Source organism: Balaenoptera ricei, chromosome 13 (genome assembly GCF_028023285.1).
Source record: "Balaenoptera ricei isolate mBalRic1 chromosome 13, mBalRic1.hap2, whole genome shotgun sequence".
NCBI lineage: Eukaryota > Metazoa > Chordata > Mammalia > Artiodactyla > Balaenopteridae > Balaenoptera > Balaenoptera ricei.
The window spans coordinates 87776448-87792499 of NC_082651.1; the positions used below are offsets into that span (position 1 = coordinate 87776448).

General features: G+C 34.1%; 1 protein-coding gene across 9 annotated transcripts in view; it reads left to right on the forward strand.

Moving 5' to 3' along the window:
* Window positions 1-15710, forward strand: part of PUM2 (pumilio RNA binding family member 2) — a 92133-nt gene extending 76423 nt beyond the window's left edge. For 6 of the 9 annotated variants that reach the window (XM_059942142.1, XM_059942143.1, XM_059942141.1 and 3 more), the window contains 8 exons: window positions 1852-2119; window positions 3367-3496; window positions 5094-5228; window positions 9056-9193; window positions 10140-10265; window positions 10493-10614; window positions 11180-11372; window positions 12713-15710. In XM_059942142.1, coding sequence (XP_059798125.1) covers window positions 1852-2119; window positions 3367-3496; window positions 5094-5228; window positions 9056-9193; window positions 10140-10265; window positions 10493-10614; window positions 11180-11372; window positions 12713-12844 — 1244 coding nt within the window. In that variant the 3' untranslated portion in view covers window positions 12845-15710. The remainder of the gene's footprint in view (window positions 1-1851; window positions 2120-3366; window positions 3497-5093; window positions 5229-9055; window positions 9194-10139; window positions 10266-10492; window positions 10615-11179; window positions 11373-12712) is intronic. The other 3 variants (XM_059942144.1, XM_059942148.1, XM_059942145.1) reach the window with 2 other exon arrangements.
* Window positions 15711-16052: the final 342 nt, after the last annotated feature.

The window sequence follows — 16052 nt, forward strand, 5'->3', positions numbered from 1 at the left end:
TGAAAAGTAGGTTTGGAATAATGACTTGAAAAGTAAGCTGAAGAACATAGAGAAGGTACTCTAGCAGGATGCTGTAGGTTTTTAGTATAAAATGACATCGTCAAAGTGGCCTTTGAATGGGAAGATATAATTGTTGTTTATGAAAACAGATTAGAATGATAAGCAGAGCGCCCCTACCCTACAAAAAGGTTCAAGAATTGTTATCGAGACTCGAATGGGCTAATGATCAGTTATTGTTGTGAACGGTTGATGGTACTATAAACAGAAATAAAAATAGGGGACTAGAAGGATTAATAATGAAGAGATCGAGACAGTATTAAAAAGCTGAATTCTTTTACTTTTTAGACTTTTCATACATGAGCACGAGTTTATGTAGAACTGGAATGAACATGAGAATTTGATGTCAATGACTTTGGTGTATAAAACGGCTTGTTAAAGTTACACACTTTTAAGAAAGATATTACAGAACTAGACCGTAGACAGTTGATATTACATTAAATATGTATAAATATTTGTGTACTCACTGTCTATGAGACATCGTTTTAGGTACCACATATCTAGCATGTAGGTGAATGTAATTCTATGGCACTTACATTGGAAATGGGGCTGAGGATTCAAGTAAATAATAAATATGTATAATATACTGGATGATGGGAAATTTAATGAAGAAAAATAAAGCTAGGGCAGTGGGGACTGAAAGTAAAAGAGGGATATTCTAACCCACTTCACCCTCCAGGATTATAACTCTTTTACTGCTCCTTGTCCCTGTAACTCTTTTTGGCCTTCAATGCCTCTCTATAACTTTGCACTGACAGTGTGTCCTTGGCACCATCTATACTTTGTGGCCTGGATTGTACATACAGCACTACTCTAAATAGAAGTGATACACAATAGTATAAAGCTGACGGTGGGTTTTGTTTATCTGAACTACTAAATCTGCATTTTACAATTTTCTATACATTTTTCTTTTTTAAAAGGACACTGTCAAGTACTTTTAAATGGTTATTTGTAATAAAAACAATTACCTGCTTCTATTGTTTTTATCAACTGCCCTTTAGTAGTATTCTTTGGAATGGGATATAAGTTAAAAAAGCTTTTTATTCATTTGTTTTAAATGGTCAACATTAAAGCTCTAGGAATGATAAATATTTTTACTGCTACTATTTCTTGTCTGTAAAACAGTAGTATTTTATGGAGAGTATTTTTTAATTAAAAAATTTAAATAGTGTGTTATTTGGCTTTATTATCTGATATTGTGGGTTTTTTAAGTTTGAAATTTAATCGGGTTAACTAAGAAATCATTTTTCTTTACATACAAGTATATATGACTTAATGAATTTTTATATATTCCAAAAAAGTACAGATTTAGTTGGTGTTCTATTAACACTGTGAGTAAATTTCAATTAAACTTTTAGTGGCTTAAAATCTGAGTTTGCTAGCTGTTTGTAACTTGCTTGTTAATGTAACTGAAAATTTTGTTGGTGGTTTCAGTATTCTGGTATTGATACTAGTATGTATGACATTAGTTGTTATAATTATGTTTCAAACTAAGCTTCCAAGAACAAATACAGGTTTTGTGTATGACATTAGATGTTTTTAAACTACACTGCCAAGAACAAATACAGGTTTATTTTTCTTATGTTTTCTAGTCTCTTTTTCCCCCATATTATAGCCACACACATTAAAAGTAAATGTGTGAGATTTCTCCTTCAACTTTTAATTTTCTGTTATACCGTATAGGAATTAGTGGGGTGAATATTTCTATATTGACTGACTTTTTGGTTTAAATGACTTTTATTTGAGGAATGACTTTGTCAAAAATATTTGCTGACCACAGCTGCTTTGTTGTAGGAGGACTGACAAATGGTAGTGGTCGATATATCTCTGCAGCACCTGGAGCAGAAGCAAAATATCGAAGTGCTTCAGGCACTTCCAGTCTGTTTAGCTCCAGCAGCCAGCTCTTTCCTCCTTCTCGGCTTCGGTATAATAGGTCTGATATTATGCCTTCTGGCCGAAGTAGATTATTGGAAGATTTCAGAAACAACCGCTTCCCAAACCTTCAACTTAGAGACTTGATTGGACACATAGTTGAGTTTTCTCAAGACCAGCATGGTTCTAGGTAGGTGATTATTATTTATGATACTTTCTATTGCATTTTTACTTTGAAAGAGCCAAAGTTTTTCTTGACTAGAATGATTTAACCTTTATAAAAGTTGGAATTGTTTAAAAAATAAATATCCAATATGGATTTTTCTTTCCTGTTAGGATGAACTATAAAAATACAGGTTTTTAATTTATTTTTTATGGTTCTTCAGTTTTCTATAATAAAAATATAGCAATGTCCTTTTATTGGATTATCTTTATTACATTGACAGAATACATTTAATTTCTTTAAATTTCCTTTTGAAAATAATACTCCAAATTACATTTATGGACTTGTGTCCCTGATATATATACTTTGTCTAAAAAAATGTTTAAAACAAAGTTTACATTAAACAGACCACATGTACTGTAATGCTTGAGGTACATGCAAATTAGTGTTCTCAAGATAATACACAGAAAGGAAAAGAGTAGTAGAATTCTAATACATTTATTAAATTTGAGGTATCTTTTTATAGTTTTAGAGTAAATCTAAAATTTTTTTAAATAATTTTTGATTATATAGTTGCATACAAATTTTATCTCCCTATGGTTGAAAGTTCTTAAAGTTCCTTAAGAGTAGCAAATCGACCTTGTGTCACTCACAAGGGCTAGCTTTTTTTTTTTTGGCCGTGGCATGCGGCATCTTCCCCAACCAGGGATCCAACCCATGCCCCCTACATTGGGAGCATGGAGTCTTAACCACTGGACCACCAAGGAAGTCCACAGTGGCTAGCTTAGTTAGGAATTAAGTTGTGTCTCATGAATTTTATTGCTAAAGGTTTCTTTTATTATGTTCTAAAAATACTTAGTAATAATATGATTATTAAAAATAAATGAATACCAGTAATATCTTTGTAGTTTTTCATTGATTATAATACAACCAGAACTAACTTAAGAGGCATTAAACATCTTCATGTCCAGATTTTTTGCCAGTCTAACTAGAAGTTATTTTAAATTAAGGTGTTAACAAAGAAATGCTCCATAACTTTTGTTCTTTTTATTTTAAATTGAATAAAATATATTAGTACTATTTCTGGAAATGATTTTATTTATGTGGATATGTATATATCCATATATATATATATATATATATATATATATATATATCCATGTATATATATATATCCAATATATATCGGGATGTATAATACTCGAGTCAGATTCGGATATTGCTGGAGCTTATTATCAATATACTGTCATGGCATTAAAATTTTTCCCACATAGATTCATACAGCAAAAGCTAGAAAGAGCTACTCCAGCTGAGCGACAGATGGTATTTAATGAAATTCTACAAGCAGCCTATCAGTTAATGACAGATGTTTTTGGCAACTATGTTATACAGAAATTTTTTGAGGTAAGCACACATACATGTTTGTATATGCTTAATGCTTAGAAAAGCTCTGAAAGTTGGGTGAGTTTATTTTCATATAAAAATATGTGAGCTTGAGAGAAAATATTTACAGATCATATGTCTGATAAAGATTTTATATCCAGAATATATGAAGAATTCCTGAAACTCAACAACAAAAAGACAGCTCAGTTAAAAAATGGACAAAGGGCTTGAATAGACATTTCTCCATAGGAAATATTCAAATGTGCAGTAAGCACATGAAAAGAAGCTCAGCACCCTTAGTCATTAGGGAAATGCAAATCAAAACCACAAGGAGAGTCTACTTGACATCTAGTGGGATGGCTGTAATTTAAAAAACAGAAAATAACAAATGTTTGTGAAGATGTGGAGAAATGAGAACCCTTGTACATTGTTGGTGGGAATGTAAAGTGGTGCAGCCACTGTGGAAAAGTTTGGCAGTTCCTCAAAAAACTGAACATAAAATTACCATATAACCCAGCAATTCCATCCTAGGTATATACCCAAAAGGATTGAAAACAAGGACTTAAACACCAGTGTTCATTTCAGCATTGTTTATAATAGCCAAAAGGTGGAAACAATCCAGCAGATGAATGTATAAACAGAATGTGGTATATACATGCAATAGAATATTGTTCAGCCATAAGAAGGAATGAAGCTTTGATACATGCTTACACATGGATGGAACTAAGTGAAATAAGCCAGGTACAAAAGAACAAACATTACAGGGCTCCATTTATGTGAAATACCTAGAATAAGCAAATTCATAGAGACATAAAGTCGGCTAGGGTTTCCTAGTCTTACTAGTAGACCGGTTGGGGTAAGAGGGGGAATAGGGGGTTATTGCTTAATGAGTACAGTGTTTCTGTTTGGGGCAATGGAAGGATTTGGAATCAGATTGTGGTGGTGATTGCACATGGTGAGAATATAGTCAATGCCACTGAATTAAAAATGGTTAAAATGTCATATTTTATGGTATATGTTTTTTAAGTGTATGGTCTTACATTAAATGAGAAGTTTAATACCAATCCTGATTAATATTTGAAATATATTTGAAAATATAAAGCATTAGGAGTAAGTCTTATGTGAAGCAATTAATGAATAGTAGTACAGTCTTTATGTGGATTTGTTAGGTGTCATTTATTTTGTAATTCAGCAAATTTTTTAGTTTATAACTAAACATCTATGTTGTAGCTTGACTTAACAGATTTCCTCCACAGTCAGAATATAGTTGAGAATTATCTGGTCTGAATGTATGCCTCAGAAATTAATTTTATTAAAAGACAGTGGGGGTGTTTGTTTGAAATGAAGAGTGAAGATGTTTACTTTAAAAGAATAACAGGTGGTTAATATGTTAGTAAAAAGGGAATAGTAGATATAGAATGACTTACCCTCTAAAAAGTGATACTATTTCAAGCACCTCTGGGTCTATCTTAATTCGCTTTTACCTAAATGCCTTCTCCCTACATACTTGCCAAATGTGATATTTTATAAATAGATTAAATAGACTGCAAACAGTGGGTTATTCAAGTTTAACCAAGTAATATTATAGTCATTTTTATTAATTTTTTTTTTCTGTCAGTTTGGGAGTTTGGATCAAAAATTAGCCCTGGCTACTCGTATTCGTGGTCATGTTCTACCCTTAGCATTGCAGATGTATGGCTGCCGTGTTATTCAGAAAGCATTAGAGTCTATTTCATCTGACCAGCAGGTAATTGTAAGTTAAGACAAAATTTTTGTATTATTTTATCCAATTTTTAAATTTTTATCTTACAATAATCTTGGAGTGAAATGTTAAATATTTCCACAGACTAAAATATTTTTTTAAATCTATCTCAAAAGAGTATGTAATTAATTGAAAGTTACACAACAGATCTTTGATCTGTCCTCTGTTCATTTTCTTCATCTTTTCATTTCTAAGTGAAAGTATTTGAGTACCTACTATATGTCAAGCAGAGTGCTAGATGGTGGGTGTTTCTGCTACCACTACTCATTTGATTTTCTGTAGTATCAGGAATATATTTTACTATTCCCAGTGTTTATTTGGATTGCACTTATACTTCTGTCATAAGAATAAATATTTTAAAACCAATTGCATTCCTATATGCCAGTTAAAAATGTATATACAGGGAATTCCCTGGTGGTCCAGTGGTTAGGACTCCGCACTTTCACTGCTGAGGGAGTGGTTCAGTTCCTGGTCGGGGAACTAAGATCCCACGAGCCGCATGACGTGGCCAAAAAAAAAAAAAGTATATACAAAGTTTTTAAAATTTCATTCAACAGGAAAAGTAGCCTAAAGCATCCTCTTAACAAGATTTACAGTTCTTTAAGAGAAAAGAGAGCACATATAAATTAATTGGGAAGTATACAATGTTCTTGGATGGAAAGGTCTAAGTATTCTAAGTAAAAAAGGGATTAGTACAATTCCAATTATGTGCTCATAGGAATTTTCTTGTAAATGATCAAAATAAATTTTTAAATTATTTTAAATAGACAAGGATATTAAGGAGAGTAAGGGATGAGGAAAATTGCTTATCCACTAGATTTTTTAAAGAAACTGTGTAGCATCACTAGCATGGTTTGCGCATGAGGTAAACAAACAGACTTTTAAAATGAAATTCATAACCTCCCATAGATACTGTATATAACTGGTTTATGTATTACAATGAAATATAATAAGAGTAAAGAAAATATTTCTTAAAAGGTATTGGTAATTAGTAAGTTTGGAAAGAGATTGGCTTTGACTCTCAACCTACATTCATATGATAAATACCAGAATTAAAGGCAATAATATATAGATGGATGGATGGATATGTATGTGTTATGTATATACATTAATCACAGCAGTGAACATCTGTGAGAAAATAGCATTGTTCCTCTTGAGGAAATCCTGAGTTTTAGAGTCATTGAAGATGTGTCATAATGGAGAGAGAGTAACAGTTTGATTGTATTGGTACTTAGAACTTCTCTGCTCTTAACTCTCAGACTGGTATAGATACTTTAAAGATATTTTGGGAACAGTTCTCAGAGCTTTCTGAGATGCCCTTCCCAGGTTATAATCCTCAAGTTTGGCTTGAGTAAAAATTTCCAATTCTTTCTTTTTTTTTTTTTTTTTAAATTATTTTTTATTTTTTAATGCTATTCTTGTCTGCTTACATTCTTTTTATTTATGTATGTATGTATGTATGGTATGGCTGTGTTGGGTCTTCGTTTCTGTGCGAGGGCTTTCTCTAGTTGTGGCAAGCGGGGGCCACTCTTCATCGCGGTGCGCGGGCCTCTCACTATCGCGGCCTCTCGTTGCCGAGCACAGGCTCCAGACGCGCAGGCTCAGTAATTGTGGCTCACGGGCCGAGTTGCTCCGTGGCATGTGGGATCTTCCCAGACCAGGGCTCGAACCCGCGTCCCCTGCATTGGCAGGCAGATTCTCAACCACTGGGCCACCAGGGAAGCCCCAATTCTTTCTTTTTAAAAAAAAAAAACGATATTTTACGTGTCTTTAATATTTGAAAATATAAAGCATTGGGAGTAAGCTTCAGATGATTAGTGGTATTACATTTCCTGTTTGGATTCTTCCCCCACCCCCGCCCCACCCCGCTCTGCATGGCTTATGGGATTTTAGTTCCTTGACAAGAGATCGAACCCAGGCCCTCGGCAGTGAGAGTGCAGGGTCCTAACCTCTGGACCACCAGGGAATTCCCTCCTGTTTGGATTCTTAAGTACATTTGATTTTGTAATTTAGTTCATATTTAGTTTATAACTAACATTTGTGTGATATCTTGACTTCAAGGATTCCTCTAGTTATGTCAGAATACAGTTGAGAGTTTTTTGGGTGAGAGAGTTTTGGGGATCTTTTTGGCTGCGTTGGGTCTTCGTTCCTGTGCGCGGGCTTTCTCTAGTTGCAGCAAGCAGGTGCTACTCTTTGTTGTGGTGCGCAGCTTCTCATTGCAGTGGCTTCCTTTGTTGCAGAGCACGGGCTCTAGGCGCGGGACTTCAGTAGTTGCAGCATGAGGGCCCTAGAGCGCGTGGACTTCAGTAGTTGTGGCGTGCGGGCTCCGTTTTTGTGTCTCATGGGCTCTAGAGCGCAGACTCTGTAGTTGTGACGCACAGGCTTAGTTGCTCCATGGCATGTGGGATCTTCCCGGACCAGAGATCAAACCCGTGTCCCCTGCATTGGCAGGTAGATTCTTAACCTGTGTGCCACCAGGGAAGTCCCTGGGTGAGAGAAATTTTAAATGTGAATACCGGGAATTCCCTGGTGGTCCAGGGGTTTAGGGCTCTGCACTTCCACTGCAGGGGACATGGGTTCGATCCCTGGTCGGGGAACTAAAACCCTGCATGCTGCACGGCGCAGCCAAAAAAAAAAATGTGAATATGTTTACACTAGGTGTACTCCATTTCTTCACAGTACTATTTCCTATTGCACTAATAAGGCACGCAGGTTATTGTGTGGCTACCTGTATTTTTCCCTAAGGATTGAGATGTTTATTTAATGAAGTCTTACAAACTTATGAGAATACTAAGATTATACTTAGTATACTAAAATACTAAGATTGTTAGTTAAAAGAAAATGCACCTAGTAAATAAACCTTACTGTAAATAAGTTTAACCTTATTAGTAATCAAATATAAATTGAAAGGTGTCATTTTTGCCCATTAAATGAGCAAAAATCTAAAATCTCCTGAGAATCTGTCCCTGAAGAAGGTATCAAATGATAAAGGAAAGTTATATTGAGTCAGGTTCTTATTTTTTTTCTGGCCGCACCAAGCGGCTTGTGGGATCTTAGTTCCCCGACCAAGGATCGAGCACAGGCCCCAGCAATGGAAGCTCGGAGTCCTAACGACTCGACTGCCAGGGAATTCCCTGAATCAAGTTCTTTGTTATAAGATTATTAAAAAGAAGAGTAAAATGCTCAACAATAATTTCTTCTCATAATTGAGATATTACGTGAAAATCACATAGCCCATCAGTGCTCACTCAACTCCTTACCCTTTTCCGGGTGCTTGATAAACTCAAGGAGCCATCAAAAATAATTATTTGGGGAAATTCCTTGGCGGTCCAGCGGTTAGGACTCCTCACTTCCACTGCAGGGGGCACAGGTTCAATCCCTGGTTGGGGAACTAAGATCCCGCATGCTGTGTGGCACAGCCAAAAAATGATAATAATTATTATTATTAAATGGGGGAAGGGGTATGCTCAGTAGAGAAAAAACGTAGAATTCTAAAATCATTGTATTAGTTGTCAGCTGAGAAAGATAAGTGGAAGATGTACACAGTGAAGATAGTAGTGTATAGCAAATTGAGTATCACTAAGTTATATTTCAGCAGGTATCATTTACATTATAATCCTGTAAAATGTTTTAGTAATTCTCACCTTCAGTGGCTTCTGCTTATTACACTTTGGGGGATGGGGTGGGAATTTTAAACTGTGACATATAAAAAATTGCAAATAAATTTTTGAGTGTACTTTTGTTCCTATCTCAGTACTTTTATGTAAAATCCTTCTATGCTGTTTGGTGAGGTAATTTAAATGTTTTCTCTTTTGCAGAGTGAAATGGTAAAGGAGCTAGATGGTCATGTACTCAAATGTGTGAAAGATCAAAATGGAAACCATGTTGTACAAAAATGTATTGAATGTGTTCAGCCACAGTCACTACAGTTCATCATTGATGCTTTCAAAGGACAAGTAAGATTGTTTTTTGGCTTCTAATTAGTTAGAATTTGAGTGTTAACTAACATATTTTTTATAAATCAAAAGATAATACCCAGTACTTTCATACAAAAATAGGAGATAAATACTGAATGTGCCTTAATTTCTGCCTCTTTGATAGAGTGAGTCAATAGATAGCTTCATTTTTTGCAGCTGAAAAATGTAGAAATATGAGTTTAATTTATATTACTCTAAGAAGTAAAGACAACTACTGTTAGAATTGTAAGCCCAACAGTGTTTTCCAAATTTTCTGGGAGAGGGAGAGGAGGGAAGAAGACTTAGGACTGTATAATAAAAGGCAAAATAAATATCAGTTAGTAATTAATAACATAATAATTAATAGCTTCTAATTACAACATGCACTACCCCTACTGCACAATCCATTCCTTGTCATTATTACATGCCTTCCATCTTCTGATTAGGTTCCTTTTGATCAAAATATCCGTTAGTGAACTTACGGTTACCGGCGGTGGGGGAAGGGATAGTTAGGAAGCGTGGGATTGACACACTGCTGTATATCAAATGGATAACCAATGAGGACCTACTGTATAACACAGGGAACTCTGCTTAATGTTATGTGGCAGCGTGGATAGGAGGGGAGTTTGGGGGAGAATGGATACATGTATATGTATGGCTGAATCGCTTTGCTGTGTACCTGAAACTATTACAACATTGTTAATCGGCTATACTCCAATATAAAATAAAAAGTTTTTAAAAAATCAGTATAAAAACAAACAAAAAGGATATCCGTTAGCTCCTAAATTCAGTACCCTGCTTCCCAGCCTTTGTCACATGACAGTTGGCATATTATCAATAAATGTGAATTCCCCGTTCTATTTTAAATTAATTCAGCATGTCATCAAAACCTTGTCCTTCCAAAAATGTCACAAAATGGAAATTTATTTCTTCTAATTGTTTTAAGGTGTTTGTACTTTCAACTCATCCTTATGGCTGCAGAGTAATCCAGCGCATCCTAGAGCACTGCACTGCAGAACAGACCTTACCTATCTTAGAAGAACTTCACCAACATACAGAGCAGTTGGTACAGGTATAAACTCCCTAATATTTTGAAATGTTTATATATTTTTGAAAATATTCTGACTTTTTTAAAAGGAAATACAATTTATTGTTAACACATTATAGAAACACTCAGTGAGACAAAAGCCTGTTGTATTCTCCTGATTGTACTATTGGATTTTTAGAAAATTGACGAACATCTTTTTAAAGAATTACCATTATTCTTAAGGAAAGTAATTTTTTAATATCTGCACTTAGGATCAGTATGGCAATTATGTTATTCAGCATGTACTGGAACATGGTCGACCTGAAGACAAGAGCAAAATTGTTTCTGAAATCAGAGGAAAGGTCTTAGCCCTGAGTCAACACAAGTTTGCCAGGTATTGCGTTATGTTTTAATTCCAGGGGTCAAGTCTTTCAACTCTCTGGCTTTTATTAGTAAGCACAGAAATGCATGTAAAATATAGCATTGGAATATAGTCTTTTTTAGTAGAGGCAAAAGGTACATAATAGAATGTTGTTTTTGTTCTTACAGAATCTACACAACAAATTGGTTTGCCCTCATGTATTCCATTTTTGAAATGTGTATTTGGAAAATTATTTCTCCCCAAGATGTGTAAATAAATGCAAATCTAATTTATTTAGTGCATGTTCATGAAAGCCTCAGACCTTATTAATGACCTACTTCCCCCACACTTGAATTACAGTTTTAATTTTTATTTAATTATAATTTTGAGGCCTGTAATTAAACTTGCAGGTATCCAATATGGGTTCTTCTATGATATTAATTTCTGTTTTGAAAGTAACTGTAAGAGAATTACAAGAGAATCCTATTTTGGCTCTTCTGTCTTCCAGTGCATTGAGCAAGTTCTTTCAAAAACCAAGGAGATTTTTCTATTAAAAAATAACAAAATAATTTTTTTTGTATGTACTTTAATTTTTTAGCAATGTAGTAGAAAAGTGTGTTACTCATGCGTCCCGTGCTGAGAGAGCATTACTGATTGATGAAGTTTGCTGCCAGAATGATGGTCCTCACAGTGCCTTATACACCATGATGAAGGACCAGTATGCCAACTATGTAGTTCAGAAGATGATTGATATGGCTGAACCTGCTCAGAGAAAGATAATCATGCACAAGGTAATACAGTTTATAGCACTTAAAATAGATGATTCACTTTGTGTGACTTCAGGCTACTCATTTAACTTCCCTAGGCTTTAATTTCCTCAGAATTGTTACAACTGCAGAAAATTTAAAATCAGTGGAAAACCATTGGCAGATGTAGGTATGATATACCCCTTTATTAAATTCTTAAGGTAATCAACTCAGTAAAATCACATTCATTTCTCATCTATTTACCTACCGTTAGCATTGTTTTTCCCTTCACCATCTTATTTAGGTATATTTGATTTGCCATAATACATTGGCTGAACATTGATTTTAAAATCTGATTAAATTTTCTTACCAACCTAGTAAATTTTCTTAAAGAGAAAATTTATATCGGTTTAATTTTTTTTTAATCAATTAAGCTGTTTTCTCTCTCTGTCCTGCTAGAATCAAATGATTCTTTAAGAAATCATTAATTTCCACAGGAAAACTTACTGTTAAAAAGAACACTGCCCTCTTGATTTTCTGTGTTTTTAAAAATTTAGTATTTCTGCTTAAGAATATATAACTATAACATTTTTTTCAGTCTTATTTTTAACAACTGCATTATTTAATCAATATCATATTTAGGGCATTTTGATTATTTAATAACTGTTCTTAGCAGTGTTTATATAAACATCTTTGCATAATTAAGTGTTTTTGTAAGGTAAATCCCTAGATGTGGAATTGCTGGCACAGAGTATGTGAACATGTTACATTTTAATAGATTTCTGCCAAGTAGCTCTCCAGAAATCTTGTAGAAGTTTGCACATCTATCTAGTATTTGAGAAAAGTGCCTGTTTTACTGTTATCTCATCAATACCAGTTATTATTTATAAAATCTTTGCCAGTCTGGATGGAAAGATAATGATATGATTCTTCTCATTTCCAGTTTTAAAACAGTTAAGGAGATATTGAACGTGTTAAATGTATTAGCCATCACACGTCTGATTGCTTGTTTGTGTCTTTTGCTCCATTTTGTATTGAATTTTTGTCCAGTTGCTTAGAGTTATAGAACTTTGCCCTCGTAAACCTTACAAGAACATAATAGCTCATTAGTGATACTTCTCTGCTATGTTTGGAGCCCCTCTACTGTTTTGTTTGCATGTGTAATAGTTTATAGGAATAGTGGTTTGTTTATTCATTGAACAATTTTGAGAGTAGAAGTTGGGAGAGATTGAGTGGAACAGAACTGCTTTTGCAAACAACTTTCTTTGGATTTGAATTTTAAAATTTCAATTATTCTTCCAAATCACCCAAATTTGGGGGCGCTTTTTTAAGGAATCAGAAACTAAAATAACTTAGATTTCCTAAGCAGATCATTTATTTTTCAGATTCGACCTCACATTACTACTTTGCGCAAATACACATATGGGAAGCATATACTGGCCAAGTTGGAAAAATATTATTTGAAAAATAGCCCAGATCTAGGGCCTATTGGAGGACCACCAAATGGAATGCTGTAAAGGAAAAGAGAAGATGATGTAACCGTGTGAGAGGAACATTTCTTTTGTGAATTATCAAAACACAACTCAACTATGAATCTTCAAATTTTTTTTAAAGTGAAACTATTTATTGACTTTATTCATCCATTTGTAAATTTTTTAAGGTTCTTGTGTATATTTGGGGGTGGGGGGTGGTGAATTATAAATTATATTCAGCCCTGAGTGGAGACCTATCAGATTGGATTGCTGGCAAAGCACAGAATGCCTGTATATGATGTAACTGTATCAAAAAATGCTGTCACATATTTTGTAAATTTTTACCTTGTAAAGTCACAAAAATAGTTTTTAAAGGAAAAAGTACAGTATTCTTTTAATAAACTGGCTTGCAGTCTGGTAGGTCTACGGACCCCATAGCACAACAGGTTTCTAGAAATGTACATAGAAATATAGTCCTTATGGGGTTTTTTTGTCCTTTGTGTGAAGCCTTTTATAACAGATTAACAATCAACTGCATAAATATTATTAATATTTTTAAAAGAAAGTTAAGTTGTATTTTGGTAATTCACAAACTATCATGCAAATAAAATCTCGGCAAGTAAGACAAGAATTAAGTGATTTGAAATGAAAAGAACTTACATTATTTACAGTAGATGTGGTTTTAATACAAATACTGCCCCCCAAAATGTCTCTGGCAATGTACAGAAGTATTGTATATACTTACATATGTAATTGTTGTAAGAGGTAGAAAAAACAAAATCATGGTGACACTTCCAGTTAAGTACGCTAAACGAAAAGTTAAGTTCCATTTTAACTTTTCAGTTTGGTTTGCGATGAGAAAGAGTGGAGATTTGTATATTGTTTTGCTTATAGAATTACAAGGACATGTTGAAAAAGTGTTGAGATTTATTTTGCTTTTTCATAGTAGATTCAGAAAGTAGGAACCAGATAGAGGTGAAAAGGGGCCACTGAAAAGTGAATTTGATAGCTCAACATTTAAGCATGATTACATATTCAGATAGCTTTTTTTGCTTCCTATAAATATATGCATTGTGTGTGTGTAGTAATAGATGTAAGTTTACACTTTGAAAGCAAATCATGTTTCAATGTTTATTATAAAAAGCCTTGCTAATTTAGTAATGATGTTTTCTTTGGTTGTACAGGTGTACATTTGTAAACCTTAATGCTGTAAATGGAATTTGTTTTATCTCTTTGGGAAACATTTGCATTTTAGTGTACATTTATGTCCCTGCCCTCTGACCTGGCATATAGTGTTGTATAATGTAAATTTATTTCTCCAAATCAAGAGTGATTTTTTAAAAATTTTTTATCTTTATATGGTTTCAGAAGTATGAACCAGCTTTCTTTTTATTATTGTGAAAAACATTTTGTTTTATAACATAGTTGTTGACTCTGTTAATATGGACATGCTAGGATTTGGATCACTTTCAAGAAGTCAGGGTATTGTGCATAATAGAAAGTATTGGACTGAGATATTTGGTTACCATGGAGGCCAATGCTTTTTCCATCTTATTAAATGTGATGTGACTTTTTTTCTTTGTACAGAAGAGTACTGTATTTTTGAATAGCCTACTCCCAAGTAGTAGCAAATCTGTATGATAACATTTTTTCTCTGGACATAAGACATAACAGTAACATGATGTACATTTACAAGCGGCCTTATGTACATTTCCCAACAATCTTTTTAAGGCAAAATTGTGACCATATGTGTATAATTAAAATCGTTTTTAATCCTTTGCCTATGAAAATATTTTGGAAAAAAAAACTTGCTTTGTATATTCAGTTTCTGAAAGATAAAGAAAGTGCTTTGTATTTTGTTGAAGTCAGTATTTTGTATAAAACTTTTATGTTGACCCACTTATGTTTAGTGCTAAAAACTAATGAACCATGCTATCTCTTTCAAATGAACACGTGAGGGATTTTTTTATTAGAAGTCTGCAGAAGAAAAGCTACCTTCTGAGCACAATATTGAATATAAAGGTTTTTTCACATAGCTGTTCATATCATGAACCTAAGAATAACGGCATAAAGTTTGGGGTGCCAGGCATACTTTTTCATGTTTGATGTTGAGTTATTCTAGTTTTCTAACCCAACATTCCGTGTTGAGGCCATAAAATTTAACCACTTGTCACTGTCACGGTCCCTTCTCATAGTCACACTAGTTCATCAGCATGTCCCAGTCACAGTAACAGAGCTTTTTTCCCTCCATACAAAACTGCTCTCTGCCACTCTTCCCCACTTTGTTTTGCCAGCCTCAGAATGTCTTGGACCTGTGTTGAACTTTTGTTCCCAGTATCAGCTCATGGTTTCAGGATCAAAGTTGTCCTTGTTGCAGATTGGTGGTGACTTTCCTGGATTTGCACAGTTGAATTCCTGGTTTTCCTTTACCCTTATCTTCTGTTCACACAGGCAAATTATTTCTGCAAATTTAGAAAGTCCTAGAGAATGGCACACTGGGAAACTGAGCAATTGTCTTGGGTTCCTGATGTTCCCATGTATCCCAGTGTTGACAACCAATCTTCCCAGTATTTTAGGGTTTATTTTGTTTTCTAGAAATTTTGCGATCTGCTATTTTTGGTGCCCACCTCTCTAATTCCACCTTTTAATAAATTGGCATGGATTTTTGGTATAATCTGAAAATGACATTTCAGAATAAACTTAATTGGGCAGAGCCACTTAGGCTTTACTCTTGGGTGTCTTGATATGGATTGTTTCTGGACCAGTTTGTCTTAAGTCCTGGCTCTTATTGGTTCATATGAAATAATGTTATCTTCACTTCTTTGTATATTATGTATAAATTAGAAAATGAAAAATGTGTGAATAACATTGTATGAAATAAACCTGGTCTTGTGTTTTTCTCTAGATAAAATACCCCTCTGTACCTCAATTACAGTTCCATTGACCATTCAGGTTTACTCTGATTTAAGGAAAACAAAAATATCTTTATCACATGGATGCTAGTCTAGGGCCACTGATTACACTGATGGTATTAATTCTGTCTTTTAATATTCATAATCTAATTACATAGCGTGATTACACACCTCATATGATGAAACTTTAAGCCTGTTTCCTTACTGATAAAATGATACTGATAAAATGATGGTTTTTGAGGATCAAATTAAATCACATATCTTCACCCACACGTGTTTGTTTCCTTTCCACATGCACTTCAGGAGATTAAGTACAGTTTGGGTTCAGGCATGGATTTAAC